We start from the raw sequence: 23,209 nt of genomic DNA, 5'->3' as shown, positions 1-23,209 counted from the left end.
GTAGCTTTATACGACCGCAGAGGTTGAACCATGAACGGTTGGGGCAAGTATGGACACAACATTCAAGCTGGATTCAGCTCTAAATTTGGATTGTGATTAAATAGTTGACACAGCATAGGTTTCTGACACAGAATGAATGTGGTCTAATGAACTTAAAATTTTCTCTTAGAGCAATTCACTATGCTGTTGAATATTAATCCTCTCAAAAAAATGTTTGAAGAAATTTTCTTTTTATTTATGAAATTTCAAATGAGAAAAATTGAACCCAATTTTTTAATCACATCCCCCTTTCCCTTATTCCAAAACTAATCTCAATTAAAATATTCTAATGGAGTTTGCAACAATAACTACTCATTTAAATACATCATAAAATATTAAGATGTAAAAAAACTGCTTGTTATCACTGAATGGTAAAGATTATTTAAATTTATCAGTTGGTAGTAAAAAGTGAATATACATTGTATATTGTATATAACAAAGATTTAAGTTGATTCTGGACAAAGAAAGATAACTCCAATTAAAAAAATTCTTGCAGATATTTCTTGCTTACTATACTGGACAAAGAAAGATAACTCTTAATTAAAAAAAAATTTGCTATTTCACAATATTGTGAAATTAGATATTTCTTGCCATTGCACAATACTGTGCAATTGATAAGACTTGCTATTGCACAATACTTAATATAATAATTTTAGATCCTGATTTGGACCAACTTGAAAACTGGGCCTATAATCAAAAATCTAAGTACATGTTTAGATTCAGCATATCAAAGAGGCCCAAGAATTTAGTTTTTGTTAAAATCAAACTTAGTTTAATTTTGGACCCTTTGCACTTTAATTTAGAACAATTTTAAAACTGGACCAAAAATTAAGAATCTACATACACAGTTAGATTTGGCATATCAAAGAACCCCAATTATTCAATTTTTGATGAAATCAAACAATGTTTAATTTTGGACCTCGATTTGGGCCAACTTGAAAACTGGGCCAATAATCAAAAATCTAAGTACATTTTTAGATTCAGCATATCAAAGAACCCCAAGGTTTCAATTTTTGTTAAAATCAAACTAAGTTTAATTTTGGACCCTTTGGACCTTAATGTAGACCAATTTGAAAACGGGACCAAAAATGAAGAATCTACATACACAGTTAGATTCGGCATATTAAAAAACCCCAATTATTCAATTTTGATGAAATCAAACAAAGTTTAATTTTGGACCCTTTGGGCCCCTTTTTCCTTAACTGTTGGGACCAAAACTCCCAAATTCAATACCAACCTTCCTTTTATAGTCATAAACCTTGTGTTTAAATTTCATAGATTTCTATTTACTTATACTAACGCTATGGTGCGAAAACCAAGAAAAATGCTTATTTGGGTCCCTTTTTGGCCCCTAATTCCTAAACTGTTGGGACCGAAACTCCCAAAATCAATACCAACCTTCCTTTTGTGGTCATGAACATTGTGTTTAAATTTCATTGATTTCTATTTACTTTAACTAAAGTTATTGTGCAAAAACCAAGAATAATGCTTATTTGGGCCCTTTTTTGGCCCCTAATTCCTAAACTGTTGAAACCAAAACTCCCAAAATCAATCCCCACCTTTCTTTTGTGGTCATAAACCTTGTGTCAAAATTTCATAGATTTCTATTCACTTAAACTAAAGTTATAGTGCGAAAACCAAGAAAATGCTTATTTTGGCCCTTTTTGGCCCCTAATTCCTAAAATGTTGGGACCAAAACTCCCAAAATCAATACCAGCCTTCCTTTTATGGTCATAAACCTTGTGTTAAAATTTCATAGATTTCTATTCACTTTTACTAAAGTTAGAGTGCGAAAACTAAAAGTATTCGGACGACGACGACGACGACGACGCCAACGTGATAGCAATATACGACGAAAATTTTTTCAAAATTTGCGGTCGTATAAAAATGTACTTATAATAAGAGAGAATTCAACACTACAAAAATTCTGAACTTTTTTTTCAAGTGGTCACTGAACCATGGAAATGAGGTCAAGGACATTGGACATGTGACTGACGGAAACTTCGTCACATGAGGCATCGATGTACAAAGTATGAAGCATTCAGGGCTTTCACCTTCTAAAATATAAACCTTTTAAGAAGTTAGCTAACACCGCCGCTGACGCAGGATCACTATCCCTATGTCGAGCTTTCTGCAACAAAAGTTGCAGGCTCGACAAAAATGATAGTGTGAGTGGGGCATCTGTGTACTTGGGGACACATTCTTGTTGTAGAAGGCTGTACTGCCAATAATTGCTTACTCATTTAAACTCTGGTAAATAGTTGTCTTATTTACAATCATACCAAATTTCCTCAATTTTATATGGATACCATTTTTGCTTTGTCTTCCACATGTCATAAAATTACAAATTTGAAATGATAAGATGATTTTAATGAACAATTGACATGAAGAACAAACACATATAAATCTGACTAAAAATTTATTCAGAATTCATATTGCCCTTGTAATATATATGTACAAATTTTCAGAACAAAACTTACAGCAATTTTGATAAATATAAATATTTAAAACAAAGAAAATTCATTGGCTGACTGAAACCAGTAACTTCATTGGCTGGTTTCTTACAATAAAAGCACCAATCAAACCAATCTCAATTTGAACTTTAAAATATAAAACATGATTTTATATGTGAAAACAATGAATCAGAAAAATAAATATGGAACCTTGACAGTTCAAACAGGCAGCAACTTGGGAGGGAATGTCTGGTGTTTGTCAAGGTCATTAATCAAGGGCAAATTCTGTGGAACTGAGATTCTTGTACTTTTTTTTTAATATTAACTACAGAATACAGTGAATTTACCATTAAGACATTAAATTCATAAAATGATGTTAAATCGACAGTGAATTTACCATTAAGACATTATATTTATCTGATGCTTAAATAGACATTATATTTATGTGTTTTTAACATTTATCCATTCAATACAACATATTTTTTTGTCACATAAAAGACACAAACTGAATTTTCCTTAATTTTTTTCAGGGTATTTGTAAACATTTCAGAAGGCTAGGTCTACAACTTTCTAGCAAAGTATTTTTTTTATAGTTTCTTGTTGAAAAATTATAAAAACAAATCAAATGAGCAAAAAGTGAAACTACAGAATTTTAGAATCTTAGACGAAAAGAGAGGTACAATGTAAATATGGCAATAAAATTAACATCTTATTCTGGGTTTTTTTCATTTAATTTTTGAAAATCTTTTTGTAAAATCTTGCACTCCAATATTACATTTTTTGGGGAAGGCCAATCACTGTTGTAAAATATTAAAAAGTTAATTGAAAAGCAAATTGACACAAAATATGAATATTTGACGAACAATATTATGTTATTAAGAAATGAAATACATGTTAAAACCTAGTCCAAACAGATATTTAAACATGAAGTGTTTTATATGATTATCTAATCAAAGTTTAAAACAGTGTTATGAGCTTCAACTGTGCTATTTGTTTTGATACCTAGATTAAATATTGGAATCAATAACGGCTTCTCACACCTTTATATTTTGTTTGAATATATTGAACTTAATAAGCCTAAAAAATAACTTCTCCTTCAAGGGGTACAAAATGTGAATCAACTGATGGAACTAAAGAATTCTGTGTGTATTTTTTCCTCAAAAACTCATGCTTTTTTTAATTTAGTGTTAAAAATGATGTATACAACAGTTACCTTCAGTTGTAAATTAAGCATTGACATTAAGGACAATGTTGATGCAAAAATTCAAATGCACAAAGTAACGTTACAACTTACAATTTTTTTTTTAACTCAATACATTTCTACTCAAAGTGGATATTCAATAATCTTGGATTTTATCGAACATACATTTGCAAGGTGTCCAATGAAAATGGACATGGCTTTAGTCATATAATAACCTGGCATACGATCTGAACTTACATCTTCATATATAATTCATCATATAAATCAAACAAAAGTTTTCTCACATGACATATATGTAAATAATCCAAACACAATATGATATAAATAAATAGCTGATAGTTTTGCTCCACAATAAAACTGTAAATAATGGGATTAAAACCTAACGACATTCCAATGGTATTCGGATTGAGTATGGAGTATACATGTCTCAAGGCAAGTTTTAAGGCTATGTTATAATGGAGTGATTTCTAGATTTCCATTTTCTCACAACTCAGATTTATGTTTTGTCTTCTAAATCTACTTATAGGTTACATTTATGACTTCCCCTGCTTATAAGACATGTACATTTTATTTTTATTACTTCCCCTTATAAGACATGTACATTTTATTTTTATTACTTCCCCTTATAAGACATGTACATTTTATTTTTATAACTTCCCCTTATAAGACATGTACATTTTATTTTTATGACTTTCCCTGCTTATAAGACATGTACATTTTATTTTTATTACTTCCCCTTATAAGACATGTACATTTTATTTTTATTACTTCCCCTAATAAGACATGTACATTTTATTTTAGAATCCAGATTGTTTGATTTGGACACTACAATGACATCTAGATGTCTTTTCCTTATTGGTGTTGGATAACTGTCTTATTGAAGATTATTTCTTCTTTATTCATATATATGAACATTACATGGATCGACCAGGTGAGCTAAAAATGTTATACCTGGATTAATAAGGTTAAAGTACCTTGTCTAAATTCTCTATACAAATTTCAATTACAGATAATAGCATTTTCAGAAAACTGTGAGCAATGATCAAAGTATATTTTCTATACTGTTTTTTGTGGTGTTTTTTGTTTTGTTTCAAAATATACTATTTTTACATCAATTTCCTCAGAAAATATACCTGCTCCTACTTTAATCAGTTATTAAACAATTAATACAAAGTTTGCAAAGGGAAGTAATAAATGTGAGCATTTCTCTATAACTAGAAATCAGTCAATGATAAAAATCTACTGAAATTTGTAACCCTAGCCTTATGTTGCTAAAATATGAAAAAAGTGAAATGACATAAAAATCAATAACTGGAAATATAAATGGTGAAGAGATGGACGTCCCCTACATAGCCTTGTCATTGATAGTCATGAATTCACATTTTTCCAACTGTTAATTCATTGGTAATTAATTTTACTTTAAATCATTTATTTCTATACATAGCACTAAAATGTGATGACCTATACAATGTATACATAATTTATCTACAACTTTAAAAAAGAAAAATTAAATTTCCCTTATTCTTATACTGCAAATTCTTTTTAGTATTTCTTTTGTAACATGAGCAATTGTGAATTTTGGCCCTTGCTTCCAGAACTACAAACCTTAGTCATCAAGAATTATTTCTTCAAAATACAATCTGACAAACAAGTTAAAATAATATGTTCTAACGAATCCAAAACTTGGCTGGTAATATATTATGATAACAAAATTGAGAATTATAATGAGAATTTTGACCTGGTGTGTTACAAAACATTTGTATGTCTTAGCTATTACAATCATTATATTTTTAGCAGACAAAGTTACTGATCTGAATAATTGTTAGAAAAATATGAAAATAAAAGTTTTGCTAAGCCATAGATTTGTATTACTGTTAACCCCTTTGAGAGTTCTTTTAATGAATAACAATACAATAAAAGTGTCATGATATCAAGCATATGAAAATACAATGAGCTGTTCCATAGAACATACATGCAAATAAGGGAAAGTAACCAGAGTTCAAGTTCTAAATTTTAAACCTTTTTGCCAGATTTTACATTTCACATCTACCCTAAATGGGAAAATTGTTTTTGGATGGTTATAATTTAAAACAACTTGCTTGAAGATAAAGGTGCTTAACTCACAACAAATACAAAAATTTCCAAAAATATAATAAGGTAGGCTTCAAAATTTAGAGTACTTCTAGGAAATAGAACTATAATTTTGTTTTGCTTTATTCTTAAAATTGCCTTCCCTAATTCACATGTAGGTTTTAGTATAACAGTCCAGGGAATATAATCAAAATAATTTTAAGGAACAAATCATCTGAACATATTTTTATAATAAAATCTAAAATGAAAGCAAAAGTGGTAGTAATAGAGAGAACCCTTGTTGCTGCTATATATATATATCTGTTCTATAAATAAAATAAACAGTATAAAAATAGTTTCACTTCCCTAATTAAATGGTGGAGGACATATACTCCACCTATATTTAATCATGTTATAAAACACTAATAATGAACAAATGAGTATGGTTGACACAGGGGCAATAATCGCTTAATTATTGAACACGTTTAAGCGGTGTGTCTGTGTTGTTAATGCTGATCACATGTCACATCACATGACACAGCATTGCTTGTGGCCATTCCCTTTCTGTTTTAGTCGGGATTTTGGACGGTAATGTTCCAAGAAGGCAAGTTGTTTTGCATTGATTGCTCCTCGTCTTTTCCTGAAAACAGAAATATAAATCTTTATCATATCTAGAAGACATAGGATTAGAAACATTCATATTTTTTTTAATATTTGTTTTTCCTTGGTATTTATATATTTTTTAATTAATTAATCAAGTGTTGGTGTTTTTTGTAGTCTACTGATTATCACATATTTGTTATTAGTGGTGGTTGTGATCAGTTGTAATGTCTAGTTTTTTGTGACATTGCTGTTACCCCATGTTTTGTTTTTTTTAAAGTTTAAAGTATGTCCTTACTTCTACATATATTCTTAAATGTTATCCTTTAATAAATATAACATATATGTGTGTTAACTTATTGCAAATCTTATTATAATCCCCGACTTGCTAATATTAAGTGACTTGAATACATAAAAATTCTTTAGAGATGAAATTAGAAATTAAATTCTTTAATTTGCAATTACATAAATTTTGTGAATGCACAAGACTACAGCTCCTGGCATTCTTTCTTGCACATCACTGGTATAATTGGTTTTTTAAATGTTATCGGTTACGTAATCTATTAATTTTCAGTAAATATTTATGACAAGTATTACTTGTAGAATGATTCTCATCAAAATGAGACCTTAAAAATGTTCACAATAAGGAAGCATTGTGTTATAAATTATGATCCAGTTTTAGGGCATCTTAAAGTAAATATCAGATGCAAGTCTTCTCCTTTAACATCTATTTAACTTTTCCTTGTTTCCTTATAAAACAGTTATCAAAACAAAAACTTTAATGCCTTCTTCCTTTTTCTGAGAAGTACAAATGTATTTATAGGTGATATTACTTATTTGATACAGTTAATTTAAAGCAGTATATACATGTATAAAGGAAGACCTTCATATTCCGGGTGCAGATTTTTTGTGCTGTTTTGAAGACCCATTTGTGGCCTTTGGCTGTTTTCAGTTCTCTGTTTGGGTTGATGTACCTTAGAAACATTCTTTATTTCCATTTTCATTTTTAACTTTTGCTTTTTAGTTGTTTGATAAATGTCTCAATGACATATAGCCAGCTAGCTGTTCTTTTTATCACTGGTTTCGACAAACAAGAGGTACATGTAGTTTCTTGGCTTAAATCTTATCAAAACCCCAAGATGAGATGTAAATGAGCTTCAAGTCCTATTTTCCAGGACAATGCCAAAAAAAATATCAAAGGGATAATTTGAGAAAATAGTGGTGATTATCTAGAGTATACATACTGTCTGATTAGTTCTACAGCATCTTCATATAGCATTCCACATTCAATTAATGCTAAAGCTACCATAACAGGAGCTCTGAAATATAGAAAGTATCAATCATTTAATACACCATCTTCATATAGCATTCCACATTCAATTAATGCTAAAGCTACCATAACAGGAGCTCTGAAATATAGAAAGTATCAATCATTTAATATATATGCAGTGTTAAATATTCCTTCTTTTCAAAAAGAATAAAATATGCAGACTTATCTGAATTCCTGTTGTAACAAACACGTTTGTCCTAGTTCGCAATTTCAGAATCTAATGCATTCTGGGTAAAATTCTCGAAAGTGTACAACAAAACGTTATAATTGGTTTAAGATATCATAAAGAATGGAAATTCAACCAATGATGTGGTGTAATTTCCATCTTGCTGTACTAACCATTAAATGAGTTCTTTAGATTCTGAAACAGGCAATTATAAATTGTCTTTAGTTTCTTAGATGGTGGTCTTTCTGATGGTGGCCCCCTTTGCAAATTTTTATTGTGTTTTACTTTTACATCAAGTGGGTAAGTTACATAAAGGGGCAATTTTTTTGTGCACATAAAACTGGATTAACAAAACCCCATTACATTATGTGCCTGTACAAAGTCAGGGTTTCTAAACCAGCTTTTGTCTTTTGTTGTTTGTATGTTGTGTGGTATTTTAGAATATTACTTTGAATCATCTTTATATAGGTATTATCATTTTATGCATACAACAGCCACACAACATCCTGGCTCCTCTTTAAACCTTGTTTTAGTATTTACCTGCATAATCCTGCCACACAATGTACAGCCACACAACATTCTGGCTCCTCTTTAAACCTTGTTTTAGTATTTACCTGCCTAATCCTGCCACACAATGTACAGCCACACAGCATCCTGGTTACTCTTTAAACCTTGTTTTAGTATTTACCTGCCTAATCCTGCCACACAATGTACAGCCACATAACATCCTGGTTCCTCTTTAAACCTTGTTTTAGTATTTACCTGCCTAATCCTGCCACAATGTACAGCCACACAACATCCTGGTTCCTCTTTAAACCTTGTTTTAGTATTTACCTGCCTAATCCTGCCACACAATGTACAGCCACACAACATCCTGGTTCCTCTTTAAACCTTGTTTTAGTATTTACCTGCCTAATCCTGCCACACAATGTACAGCCACACAACATCCTGGTTCCTCTTTAAACCTTGTTTTAGTATTTACCTGCCTAATCCTGCCACAATGTACAGCCACACAACATCCTGGTTCCTCTTTAAACCTTGTTTTAGTATTTACCTGCCTAATCCTGCCACACAATGTACAGCCACACAACATCCTGGTTCCTCTTTAAACCTTGTTTTAGTATTTACCTGCCTAATCCTGCCACACAATGTACAGCCACACAACATCCTGGTTCCTCTTTAAACCTTGTTTTAGTATTTACCTGCCTAATCCTGCCATACAATGTACAGCCACACAACATCCTGGTTCCTCTTTAAACCTGGTTTTAGTATTTACCTGCCTAATCCTGCCACACAATGTACAGCCACACAACATCCTGGTTCCTCTTTAAACCTGGTTTTTAGCAGATTAATCCATTCCTCTATGACTTCTCCGGGGGGTGGATTACCATCATCAAACTGACAATCCTGAAAAACAAAATAAAGCATCAAAGATTGAACAGAAAGGACTCTATAACTTCCCAAGGGGTGGATTGCCATCATCAAACTAACAATCATGAAAAACAAAATAAAGCATCAAAGTTTGAACAGAAAGGACTCTATAACTTCCCAAAAGGTGGATTGCCATCATCAAACTGACAATCATGAAAAACAAAATAAAGCATCAAATTTTGAACAGAAAGGACTTTATAACTTCCCAAGGGGTGGATTGCCATCATCAAACTAACAATCATGAAAAACAAAATAAAGCATCAAAGTTTGAACAGAAAGGACTCTATAACTTCCCAAGGGGTGGATTGCCATCATCAAACTAACAATTCTAAAAAACAAAATAAAGCATCAAAGTTTGAACAGAAAGGACTCTATAACTTCCCAAGGGGTGGATTGCCATCATCAAACTAACAATTCTAAAAAACAAAATAAAGCATCAAAGTTTGAACAGAAAGGACTCTATAACTTCCCAAGGGGTGGATTGCCATCATCAAACTGACAATCATGAAAAACAAAATAAAGCATCAAAGTTTGAACAGAAAGGACTCTATAACTTCCCAAGGGGTGGATTGCCATCATCAAACTGACAATCATGAAAAACAAAATAAAGCATCAAAGTTTGAACAGAAAGGACTCTATAACTTCCCAAGGGGTGGATTGCCATCATCAAACTGACAATCATGAAAAACAAAATAAAGCATCAAAGTTTGAACAGAAAGGACTCTATAACTTCCCAAGGGGTGGATTACCATCATCAAACTGACAATCATAAAAAAAATAAAGCATCAAAGTTTGAACAGAAAGGACTTTATAACTTCCCAAGGGGTGGATTGCCATCATCAAACTGACAATCATGAAAAACAAAATAAAGCATCAAAGTTTGAACAGAAAGGACTCTATAACTTCCCAAGGGGTGGATTGCCATCATCAAACTGACAATCATGAAAAACAAAATAAAGCATCAAAGACTGATAACAAACGTTTACCTTTGGCCATGCATCATAAACATCTTAATAATCCTGTTCCTAAGAGATTGTTTGATTAGACTGATCATGTTGAATGACATTAGAATGATTAGATTAATATTTAAACATTATATTACCTCCCTTACATGTCTTTTTTTCTTAATCTTGTTATATCATATTTAAATATTATCTACTAGTTAATACTGAAAGCCTTTTCAACTTTAATTTCACTAAAATGTTCTTCAGTGGGGAAAGGTTCTGAAACCTCATCAATGCTCAATTTTATTTTCTGTCCCACTTTTATCCCACAGCTTCTACAAGTTGTATCCAATATAAACATTCATCCCATTAAATCCCGTACTAATCAATAATTTCAATTATCCATATTGTCTTAATCCCTCCACTATATACATCAATACATTGACCAAATTTAATCAATGTTCAATTTTATTTTGTTTACATAACAACATATTTATGTGCAGACAGCCTTATCCTGCGACATTCTATGACAAAATAGAATTTTAAATATGTCATCAAAACAATTCTTTTCTACCAACGCATTTTTTTTTTTACTAAATAACAATCAAATGTTTAATTCAGACTTTGGGGAATGTTTAGTGGTAGTAAATAAGGAAGTTGTCTTAAGAAAACAATGAAATCAACTATTTCTTCTTTCTTTCTTCTTTAATTTGTATTCATTGTGTTAAATGATAAATTTGGCGTCAAAAACAGTCATTGCAGTTAAAAGTTTTTAATACTTCTGTTAGTCCATTCTACTTTTGTAACATCCACAAGAATTATCATTATTATAAAAGGTTTTGGCATCAAATAAATTCTTATAAATTTTAAAATTGAGAAAGGAAATGATGAAAAAAATGTGTCAAAGCAACAACAACCCGACCATACTAGCAGACAACAGCTGAAGGCCACCAATGAGTCTTCAATGTAGCGAGAATTCCCGCACCCGTAGTTGTCCTTTAGCTGGCCCCTAAAAAATATGTATACTAGAACAGTGATAATGGACGTCATACTAAACTCCGAATTATACCCAAGAAACTAAAATTAAAAATCATACAAGACTAACAAAGGCCAGAGGCTTGGGACAGGCGCAAAATTGCGTCGGGGTTAAACATGTTTATGAGATCTCAACCCTCACTTATACCTCTAGCCAATGTAGAAAAGTAAACGCATAACAATACCCACATTAAAGTTCAGTTCGAGAGAAGTCTGAGTCTGATGTCAAAAGATGTAACAAAAGAAAATAAATAAAATGACAATAATACATAAACTTATAACTATATTTCAGCTTATTTCCTACTGCATGTAGAGCTAGACTTTGGTTAGCTTGCTTGCTTTATTTGTACAATAGTAAGTTTTTGATAATATGGATTCTGGCTTACCTTTTCATTGCAGAAAATGTCAAAATGCATGAAAATAGTTTTTAGTTTTTAGATTTTTATATTCCCCCCCCCCCCCCCCCCCCCCAAATGCTTTACATCATAGTGTACAAACTTATGATACACATAGATATTATAAATACTGAAAAAATGTCTTCTGCATTTAGTAATATAGACATAACAGATGACAAAATCAGACTACACACACAATTCAATATTATATAAGCTGAATTCTGAATAGATTTTTAAGATAACATCATTATCAATATATCATAAGTCAGAAACACAAACTGGAATAGTCAACTTTATTTAACAGGACAAATAAAATCTGGAAAATCTAACAAATAATGTCCTTAGTTTTCTGATAAACTTTTTAAGAGACAGATACCTTAAGATAATCTAGAACAAAGAAAAAAGGTCATAATGTACAAGAGAGGTAAAAAAAAGTTAAAGGAAGTTATAATGTACAGGTATATTGGTTTGTAGATAAGTTAATAAAATAAAAGACATAAATTATCATAATCCATTTTTTGTACAAATTATGTCACGACTTCTAACAATTATCACCAAATTATCTCCATAGCTATTTCAGAACTGTTCAGAATCATGTCCTTAAAATAGTTTCAATATATATGCTCTATAATCTCATAATGGCTATCACCAGGAGACATATACTGTTTCAAATGCAAATGTATAACGTTTCTTGATATCAACAAGATATATAGGCCTTTTCTGTTTGATATTAAAACAGATCTAGAATTTCCTCACAAAGTTTTCTCCACTTGAGATAGTTAAATTCAGGCTTCAAATTTTTAACTTGCAATTAAAATGTAAATTTGAGCAAGCATGTTCAAATCTAAAATTTAACTTGCAATCAGAGGTAAAAAAATTATGAGAAAGAAAAACAGGCACTATGCAGACTCGGCATTAACGATCAGAGGATTTCATGTCTATGGATTTTTATCATTGTTGAAGGTTCTATGGTGACCTAAAATTGCTAATTTCTCATTTTCTGTACCATTTGGTCTCTTGTGAAGAATTGTCTTATTGGCAATCATACCACATCTTCTAATTTTTATATTTAAGTGTACTTTGTTACACCAGAATGGCAAAAATCATGTTGAATTATACTATTTCATCTTACATAGCTGGAAAAAATGGTTTGTCATTACATGTACTAAGAGATTAAGACATTTGAGATAGGTGTGTCTAGTCTAGTAAGTTTTTATTTCATCAAATTAACACCTCTAATATTACTTTGTATTCTCTTCCTGGGGTCAGAGAAAAGACAAAAGATGGTTTAGTGCATTACATTTAAAGAAAATTTATACTATTGGAGTATTTCTATAAAACCTTATGCTTTGAAGTTCTTCATATTAATATTAATCTTTAAAGAGGGAATTTACCACAGATCTCCTTCTGTATGCATTATTTAATGTAATAAATTAAATCATGTGTAAAACTGGAACAAAATTTTGAAATATTTAGAGTGATTGTTGGTTGCTTAACGTCCAGTGGCAAATATTTCATGCATGTTCAGGACAAAGAAACATTTAGAAGTGTAGTAAATCTATTTAAATACTTTTTTAAATATCTTGCTCAGTTCAAGATACTAGTATATGAAATAATAATTTTTATTTTCATCTGCTAGATAGCACATTGCAGTAATTCTGTTTGAATAATAGACAAGGGACATATGTGAATGTAAAGGAGAAAGCTTACCAACAAGTTACAAAAAGATTTAGATTTTACAGTAGACAACAGCATACATGAATTCTCCAATAATACAAGTATCTATACAATATTTCAAACTCCAAACGGTCCTGAGTTTATCAAACTGTCAATAAATAGAACAGAAACTATCAAAGATTTGCCATCAAAAGAAATTCAAAATAACTAAATATAAACTGCTTCGCTGAGCCTAGCTGGATACGCCAGCAGGTCAAACCATGAACAGTTGGACGAAAATGGACACCATACTCAAGTGAATAAATTCAGAAATTATTGCGATTTAGAGAAAAATCCTGTTTCAATTATACAAAATATTTCAAAATGCAAGTCTAAATTATTGTGTTAACAACTCTGTGGTATTTGAGATATTTTGAATGTTGTGTATCGCCCTTTAACTACTGTTTACTGGTTTCAGAGGTTTCCGCTGGCGGTCGCCATTTTCGCAATTTGCGATAAAATAATAATTGTGGCGATAAAAAATCGTCATTTGCGAAAGAATTTGGCGAAAGAAATATATAGAACGATTTATTTTCCTCCATCTTGTTTATTTACTTTTTTCGAGTTTCTCGGACTTAACCCGTTCAGACAATACTCGGAATTCACCTTGACCTCATTAAGGTTTGGACAGAAAATCAATAATCAGCTGATTGCATTTTATAGCTATCGACAACAAAGGACTATTAATAAAGGTGTTGATTGAGTTGTTTGACAAAATGATATGGTTAAATGGCTTCTGCTAAATGTCACATACAGAATTTATTTACCACTTTGCGACGCACGTGTTTGAAGCAAACTTTTGACGTCTCCTCCGCTTTTAAAGATAATTGAGATAAAGCTGTTGTTGTGACGAAAATTGTTCAAAAGCAAGAAAAATCTCGATTTAAAACTTTAATTATCTTTTGACTTAAATAGCGGTAATTGATTAGGGAGACGTGTTTTAAAGTCGTTTGAGTGACACACGTGTTTCAAGCATAGTTTTACGTCTCAACGTTTTCATTTACGATGTTCAAAAAATGAGAGTAGCCCTTCAATGTAATGACTACACATGAAACGAGAGATCAATTTCATGTGATAAAAGCTTTTGTTTTGATGTAAAAAACACTTCTTAGTACAAAAGGGAACATCTGTATTTTTCTTTTAAAGAAACTTTCAATACGAACTATAATGGTATTATATAATCAAAACATGATGTCCATTAATTTTGTTACTAGTATATTCCAGGACTTATATCTTAATTCTTTATTATTAAAATTATAGTGGTCCAATCAATTAGAAAAGTTGTTTTAAATACAATGGATATTTTTCCCTTTTAAATAAAAAAAATAATGTCCTTTTAAAGTAATGTTTAGTGTTTATTCATTAAATGTAAATTTTAAAATAAGTTTGAGAGCACAATGCTAGACACAATGGGGCAAAATCATCTGATTTAAGGGAAAGGGGAAAAGGGGGGGGGGGTAGAAAAAAAGGTAAATTTTAAACGAAAAATATAGTTATGTTATTTGGCGAAAAAAATAATAAAGTGGCGAAAAAAATATTGTTTTGGCGAAAGAGGTGGCGAAAGAAATAATTGACCCAGGGGAAACCCTGCAGACAATAGTACACCCTAATTGAATGAAGCAGACCTGTTGATGAAAGCAATGTGTTGATTAACTACAATAACACTTTGTTTATTTACATCACTGTATATCTATGTTGTTTATTTACATCACTGTGTATCTATGTTGTTTACTTCACAGCTACAAACTGGAGGAGACAAACTACACTTCTATAATATACACCAAGTGTAAATAGGGTGGCAACTTTTACATCTACTCACAGTTTAAATCCAAACATGCAAAATGTTCACAAACAATTCAAATTGATCATTCAAAATTTATATTTCATTGCATTGTAACAAAAGTTTTAATTTGCATTGGTATTTATATATCTCACCATAAAATAAAACCAGACTCATTAGAAAATACAATTATAACAATTATTAAAATATTGTTTTCAGAGGTGAATATAGATTTTCTTCTGCCTAAGAGGAGGCCCAGTCTGGTCATCCTTCAGTGATTTCCAATATAAGTAACTTAATTTTTCCAAGTTAAAGGGCCCTTCCCCAACCCCTACCTCTTCTAAATTTTTTAAACACATCAGGTCATACTCATAGCCTCTAGATTGTTTCAATTTAGTCTATAACCCAAAACAATTTTGCATTGGCATTATATTTCACTGAATCATGAAATACCTTACTAATTTTAAAATCTTAACAATTATTAGAATGTAACAAAGTTCTGTTATAATACATTTGTTCTAAACTGAAGTTATTTGCACCAAGTACATGTACAAACAAATGATTTAATGTATGTGTCATGTGTATTTGTCTATCATTATCCTAAATAACAGCACTTAACCAACATATCTACAGTAACTACTCAGACTTGTCACTAGTTTTTACTTCCCATCTCAGATCTTCATTCAAGAAACCTAGAAACAATTCCTCTAACTATAAAATTCATCTACAGTTTCCTATTTTTGTTTAAAACAAGAATGTGTGGATGATTCAGGGATGCCCTTACATGCACTTTCATTTGCTATGTCCCACATGTTCAGTTGACTGTGAAATAGGGGTCAAAACTCTTAATTTTAATTAGTAGGATCATATCATAGGGAAAATGTGTACTAACTATAAATTTCAAGTTGATTGGACATCAGCTTCATCAAAAACTACCTAACCAAAATCTTTTATCTAAAGCCGGACAGACTGACACTGACAGAGGAACAGATGGACAAACAAAAAAGATTTTGAACTGTACTATGACAGACTTTAACCAGGCTAAAGGCAATGGACAGACTCAAAAACAGGACAGATATAAGGCTCCAAAATAATGACTACACCCAAATGGAGAGTAATTTGCGTGCAAATTAAGTGTGATTCCTTATAAATCAGAGGACACACCTGATTTCCTTCCCTTAAACAGCCTCTATATTATGTGAACATATTGTATGAATTAATTATGTAAGAGTATAGAATGTTAATGTAAACAAACTGATGTCCTTTCCATGTCCTACAGAAACCCAAGCCAAAAAATATATAGGTAACAATGTCAATGTATATAATGTATGTGTAGGTGGGATGTATAACAATATCATTTGGCAAAACACACAGACAGTAAACATCTACATCACCAGCAGAAACTAATGCAGGAGTGTACATTGTAACTGATGGTTTCTATAATCCGTTCAAAATAACAATATCAATTTCTGGACAAATAAAAAAGAAGATATGGTTCAAAATGTATGATTGCCAATAAGACAACTATACACAAAAGACCAAAATGACACAAACATTAACAACTATAGCTCACCGTACGGCCTTCAACAATGAGCAAAGCCCATACCGCATAGTCAGCTATAAAAGGCCCCGATAAGACAATGTAAAACAATTCGAACGAGAAAACCTACGTCCTTATTTATGTATAAAAATGAAAGAAAAAAACAAATATGTAACACATAAACAAACGACAACCATTGAATATCATATGGTTGTTCTTCACAACATCACAAGATCTTTTTTTTTAAAAAGAGCGAACAGCTAACCTTAATTCAAAGAGGTGTACATCAAAACTGTAACAAGTGCTATTAAATCTGAATCATTGGTACAAAATAAATAAATTGTTCATAAAAAGATATATATGTCTATTTGGTATGTTATTTTGATAATAAAATACAAATGTTTAAATTGGAATGACAAAACTTAACACTTAAACTATTAGACAACAGCTGAGGGCAAAAGTGACAAAGTCAATAGCTAAAGACGTACAGGGTGGGGCAATTTATCTCCAACATACCATGCAATGCTAACATAACTGCATGCCAAATATCATTAATATTCAATTACGGTCCCCTTTAAAATGACATAATTACAAACATAAACAAATTATTGATGTCACAGACAATGGAAACTCTGGGACTTCACCAAGACCAGACACAAATCATTGATGCCACAGACAATGGAAACTCTGGACCTTCACCAAGACCAGACACAAATCATTGATGCCACAGACAATGGAAACTCTGGGACTTCACCAAGACCAGACACAAATCATTGATGTCACAGACAATGGAAACTCTGGACCTTCACCAAGACCAGACACAAATCATTGATGCCACAGACAATGAAAACTCTGGGACATCACCAAGACCAGACACAAATTATTGATGCCACAGACAATGAAAACTCTGGGACATCACCAAGACCAGACACAAATCATTGATGTCACAGACAATGGAAACTCTGGACCTTCACCAAGACCAGACACAAATCATTGATGCCACAGACAATGGAAACTCTGGGACTTCACCAAGACCAGACACAAATCATTGATGCCACAGACAATGGAAACTCTGGGACTTCACCAAGACCAGACACAAATCATTGATGCCACAGACAATGGAAACTCTGGGACTTCACCAAGACCAGACACAAATTATTGATGTCACAGACAATGGAAACTCTGGGACTTCACCAAGACCAGACACAAATCATTGATGTCACAGACAATGGAAACTCTGGGACTTCACCAAGACCAGACACAAATTATTGATGTCACAGACAATGGAAACTCTGGGACTTCACCAAGACCAGACACAAATCATTGATGCCACAGACAATGGAAACTCTGGGACTTCACCAAGACCAGACACAAATCACTGATGTCACAGACAATGGAAACTCTGGGACTTCACCAAGACCGGACACAAATCATTGATGCCACAGACAATGGAAACTCTGGGACTTCACCAAGACCAGACACAAATCATTGATGTCACAGACAATGGAAACTCTGGGACTTCACCAAGACCAGACACAAATCATTGATGTCACAGACAATGGAAACTCTGGGACTTCACCAAGACCAGACACAAATCACTGATGCCACAGACAATGGAAACTCTGGGACTTCACCAAGACCAGACACAAATCATTGATGCCACAGACAATGGAAACTCTGGGACTTCACCAAGACCAGACACAAATCATTACAAGTAAACATTATCTCAAAGTTCAAAACCTTATAGTTTATTTTTACCTGAGAAATAGTATTGATCCAAATGTATAAATCACAACCAGTACGTAAGCACTGGCTATTTATCTGTTAAAAGCAACACAAAGTTAGCTGTGTGAAAAGTTCTATCCTCTATAATAAATCACAACAGTCAAATTATGTTTATAAATTAATAGCAATTCGTCACATGGAACAATTTTAGATCACAACATTGGTTTAACATAAGAGAATTTCTAGAATTTATCGTATCCTTAAGCTTCCTTCTTTCTTATGAAGTTTACCAAAATAAGAGATAAAAAATTCCCTAATAAAATTACACTTAACAGGTACCTGCCATCAAGCCTGCCATAGATTCAGGAGAAATTTGTAGCCATAATGATTCAAAACCTAACCCCCACCCCCCTTTCTGTTTTAATCAGCAAGAACTAAACGTCATGCTTATACTGATACATTAATTTGTGTATAAATGATCATGATATTCAATGAATGAAAGATGATAGTGCCCCTCACTCAGTCAATGACTTTGTATGGTAACGTCTTGATTAACAATATATGACATGTTATATATGTGCCCCTCATTACTTTTAAAATATGCAAAATATTCAGACTAAATTTAAATTAAAGTTTGATCAAAAGACTAATATTTAAATAATTATGACAGATTTGCTTTTGAATAGTAATCAGTATGTCCTTAAATACTTGTTCCACCAGGTAAATATAGGTCAAACGACCCATGGTAATACCTGGCGACAGGTGTAATATACGGAAGCATTTATTAGAAATTCATGACAAAGGTTTATACATGTATATATATAATCACATTTCATGTACATGTTTATCCAACTGATATTGTTCATAAAAATAACATGTATATTTATTTCATCAGTCATGCACATTTTATTTTGGGATCTCATCTAATATTTATTATTCTCTTTCATATTTATAAGTAAAAGGTTATAACCCAAGACTAAAAGTTTAAATAAACATGATAAAGTATGCCACTAATTTAAATATATTATCCTGCTAGGGCAAACAAATGTTGTTTTATGTTCATTTTGAATATGTAAATAAATATCAAAGTTTTATCAGAACTAAACGAAATTCCTAACTAAAATAACCTAATTATTTAATTTTCATATAATTTACTAATACACTGTACTCTCAACAGTGTTATTTTTTCATATTAAATATGGACAGTTTTTCTATATTTTTCATAATTTTCATCTATTTTCTCAAAAAATTTCAAAAAATTCAATTTTGCTGTAAGCATGGTAAGTGCGAGTTGAAAAAGACAAATCATATATTTTCCCCTTTAAAATTAAATTTAGAACCCTTATTTCAAATTTCAAACTGAACTGGCACATTTATATTTCAGGCATAAATTTGGAACTCCACTTCAATGAGATAATTCTAGCAAATTTGTATACATGTATAATATGGTCTGAGTTTCTAATAAAACACAACTGTTTGGTTAACCAAAACCTTTCCAAGAAAACTCAGTTTGTCAATAAATTTAGATTTTTCAGGAAATATATTGTTTTAAAAACAATAAACATGATTTTTATGTACATGTATATGAGCGCCTATCATTTTTTACCTTCTTGTTTTTTCAACCAATGTAAATACTGTCAATTCAAGCTTTGTGAAATTATATACATGTATCAGACAAGAATTTTCACATGTATTTATCATGTGTCTATTTTTCCTACAGGAAATATATACTGGTGCCCATTTCTTTAAGTTCTAAAAGTATATCTGGGCATGTAGCTTTGCATCAGCCTTAGCCATAGTGCATGTTAAATTTACTCTAAATTGTAAATTTCACAACCTTACTAGAAACAAATTAAACTTCCCAATATTATCAATTAAACTAAAAGGTCCTTTACAACAATTATATAACCTGGTCATATAATGACCAGAGTCAATATTCCCTGACCTGAATACAAGGTCATTGGATAATAAGATAGGATTAGGTGTCCTTGTGTGTCCAACAAATAGTCAGAGGCACCAGAAGGGGTATTGTTGAATGTCCAGTAGGTATGGTACACAGTGATACAAGTTTGATATCTATATTACTTCCTTGATCAAGTATCAAAAATACTACCAATGCAATTTCCTCATTCTGTTTTTTGGCAACTGCTATTTTAACCATTTCTTGGAAATGTATATAAAATCATTTGTTTTTTAGAAATGTGTGTCCTGTTTTAGATTGATAATGAAACAATTTTGATTATATCAATAAAAAAGAAATAAGGATGTTAAATATTTGAAAATAACTGTATATAAATTTTAGCAATTGCATTTTGGTTCAAATTGATATTACACAATGTATTCAACATTTAATTTCAAATTTTTGTGAAAATTTATTCTTCAGCATACAGATCTAGAGTGGATAACTAAATTTCTAACCAGATTGTTTAGTGGCAATGATTCATGTTATGGGGGACTATTTCTTAAAAAACTTAATTATTAAAATATTTGACTACCCAATATACACTTTTTTAAAAACAAGATAAATACACTGAATATTATTTTTGCACTCATTTTTACTATTTCAAAACTTAAATATCATATGACAGTTACAACAATGGTTAAATCTAGACCAAAACATGAGTGTAGTGTACTTAAGTAGGAATTGTTTTACATTTATCAATGTTTACCTACTGTGAAGGGAGGACTGTTTTTCTGATTTTCTACAATAAAATTGAGAATAGGGAAATGGGGAATGTGTCAAAGAAACCATAACCAGACTAAAGAGCGGCAAACAACAGAAGCTGAAGGCCATCAATGGGTCTTCAATACAGCAAGAAAATCCTGCACCTGGAGGCATGCTTCAGCTGGCCCCTTACCAAAAATTGTTTACTACTTCAGTGACAATGTCTACTTGTGATAATCACACTTATTATGGATAAATATTTTGAGGTGTAATTACTTGGGTAGGCACAGGAATCCTAAACCCCAAATATCTTTATTTTGGCGTCACACCAAATAAATGGGCGCCCCAGACAGATGTAACTGACCGAGAGTTGTTAATGGTTTTGAACTGAATTAAGGTGATTATTACCTTTACATGTATTTTACCTTACCAGTACATGTACATGCCTTAGATACAGACTGTGTCATTGGGTACTTAACAAACATACTAATCTAGACAGAAAATATATAATCAAACAACATTAAATGGTCTCTTTTTAATAGGATTAAACTGTGAGAATTGACAGGCCAATCTCCTACTAAATATACAAACAGTTGGTAATCCGACTACGTTTAAGTATACATGGTATAAAAGGTATTGTTATAAACATCAGGAAGCTCCGTGTTAAGATACATACATGTACATTAAAACTACTCAGGTGAACAATTTCTCATGGCTTCTTTAAGGTTTTTATTTCTAAGTTCATTTCCTTGTGTATAATGTCTATTCATAAATCTGAATAAAAGGAAGAAGTCTTCACGATTTACCACAAGCGTTACGCCCCAGGCTAGCAAAAATGTTGTTGGGTCAGCCAAATTTACCTGGAGAGGCCTCAGAAACCCATATACATTTAAAGAAATTTAATAAGACTGATTTTGTCACTTGCTGAACCAAAGTATTTCATGAAGACTGAAGAGCTGAGGTTTATAAGTCAATGAAACAGCAAGCAATCAACATAAACACATTTCTATCTATCAAGCTATGGTCGAAAAAAAAAGAAAAAAAAAGGAGTTTGAACAACATGTATATCAAAAAGACGGTTCTTCAACATATTTTTTCTTTTCAAATCACAAAAATATTAAACAACCACCAACATGTCATGTTCATATAACCTGCTAGTCAAAAGACACCCACAGAAACCAATATACATACTTCTGAATAAGGGTGGGGGATACAAATGTAGTAAATTTTTTTATATACTTACGATTACCCGTATTCCCTGGGCATCAAGTTTCTCTGTTTTATAAGTCGGCTCACATACACGTACTACATCTTTAGCTCCTTTCTTATGCAGTTCCTGAAAATATTTCATAATTTTAAATGTTTTTAAATCATATGTACATTTTATGCTGCCCATCAAGGGCCCTTGATTGGAATAATAAATATTCTTATTTATTCTTATTCTTATATTACTCAATAAGTAAAATTGAGAATGGAAATGGGGAATGTGTCAAAGAGACAACAACCCGACCATAGAAAAAAGCAACAGCAGAAGGTCACCAACAGGTCTTCAATGTAGCATGAAATTCTTGCACCCGGAGGTGTCCTTTAGCCTAGGCCCCTAAACAAATATAAACTAGTTCAGTGATAATGAAGCATGTATTCCTTATAAATATATATGCTATTATAATGTTTTATAAGAATTCTGCACAACAATGACTATGCTGAAGAATGCAAATTGCATTCTTTGCCTTTCTGTAAATTCAGAAATATTTGCAAGCCAATGTTCTTACTTTTGCAAAGATTTTGACTGAATAGATTTTTTTAAACTTGCATTTTAAATTCTTATAGCAATATTTTTTGGAGGATTTCCTGACATCACAACAATCTATAGATCTTCCATTGTTGTCCATTCTTCAAAAAAATGGAATTGAAATAATAACAATTAAATAAATGCACACGAACATTTCTAAATTAGCAGTATTCGTTATAATGGAAGACCATGCTTGGTTATTTGGAATGGCTGTTATGAATAACACCATCATGGTCATAGAATAAAAGGATTTAAATGGCTGATAGTTGCTTACTTAACATACCAGTATAAAACGGAGATTCCAACATTATCATTGAGACAACATAA

At 31.6% G+C, this 23,209-nt stretch overlaps 1 protein-coding gene across 4 annotated transcripts in view; it reads right to left on the bottom strand.

The window, feature by feature from the left end:
* Positions 1–2,445: 2,445 nt before the first annotated feature.
* LOC134690740 (protein tyrosine phosphatase type IVA 2-like) overlaps positions 2,446–23,209 on the bottom strand; it is a 32,667-nt gene continuing 11,903 nt past the window's right edge. For all 4 annotated transcript variants that reach the window (XM_063550789.1, XM_063550793.1, XM_063550791.1 and 1 more), the window contains exons 3-6: positions 22,334–22,426; positions 9,136–9,266; positions 7,608–7,682; positions 2,446–6,403 (exon numbers count right to left, since the gene is read on the bottom strand). In XM_063550789.1, coding sequence (XP_063406859.1) covers positions 6,292–6,403; positions 7,608–7,682; positions 9,136–9,266; positions 22,334–22,426 — 411 coding nt within the window. In that variant the 3' untranslated portion in view covers positions 2,446–6,291. The remainder of the gene's footprint in view (positions 6,404–7,607; positions 7,683–9,135; positions 9,267–22,333; positions 22,427–23,209) is intronic.

This window comes from Mytilus trossulus, chromosome 11 (genome assembly GCF_036588685.1).
Source record: "Mytilus trossulus isolate FHL-02 chromosome 11, PNRI_Mtr1.1.1.hap1, whole genome shotgun sequence".
Taxonomy (NCBI): domain Eukaryota; kingdom Metazoa; phylum Mollusca; class Bivalvia; order Mytilida; family Mytilidae; genus Mytilus; species Mytilus trossulus.
The sequence above is the reverse complement of the archived record's forward strand: the minus strand, read 5'-3'. Positions and strand labels throughout refer to the sequence as shown.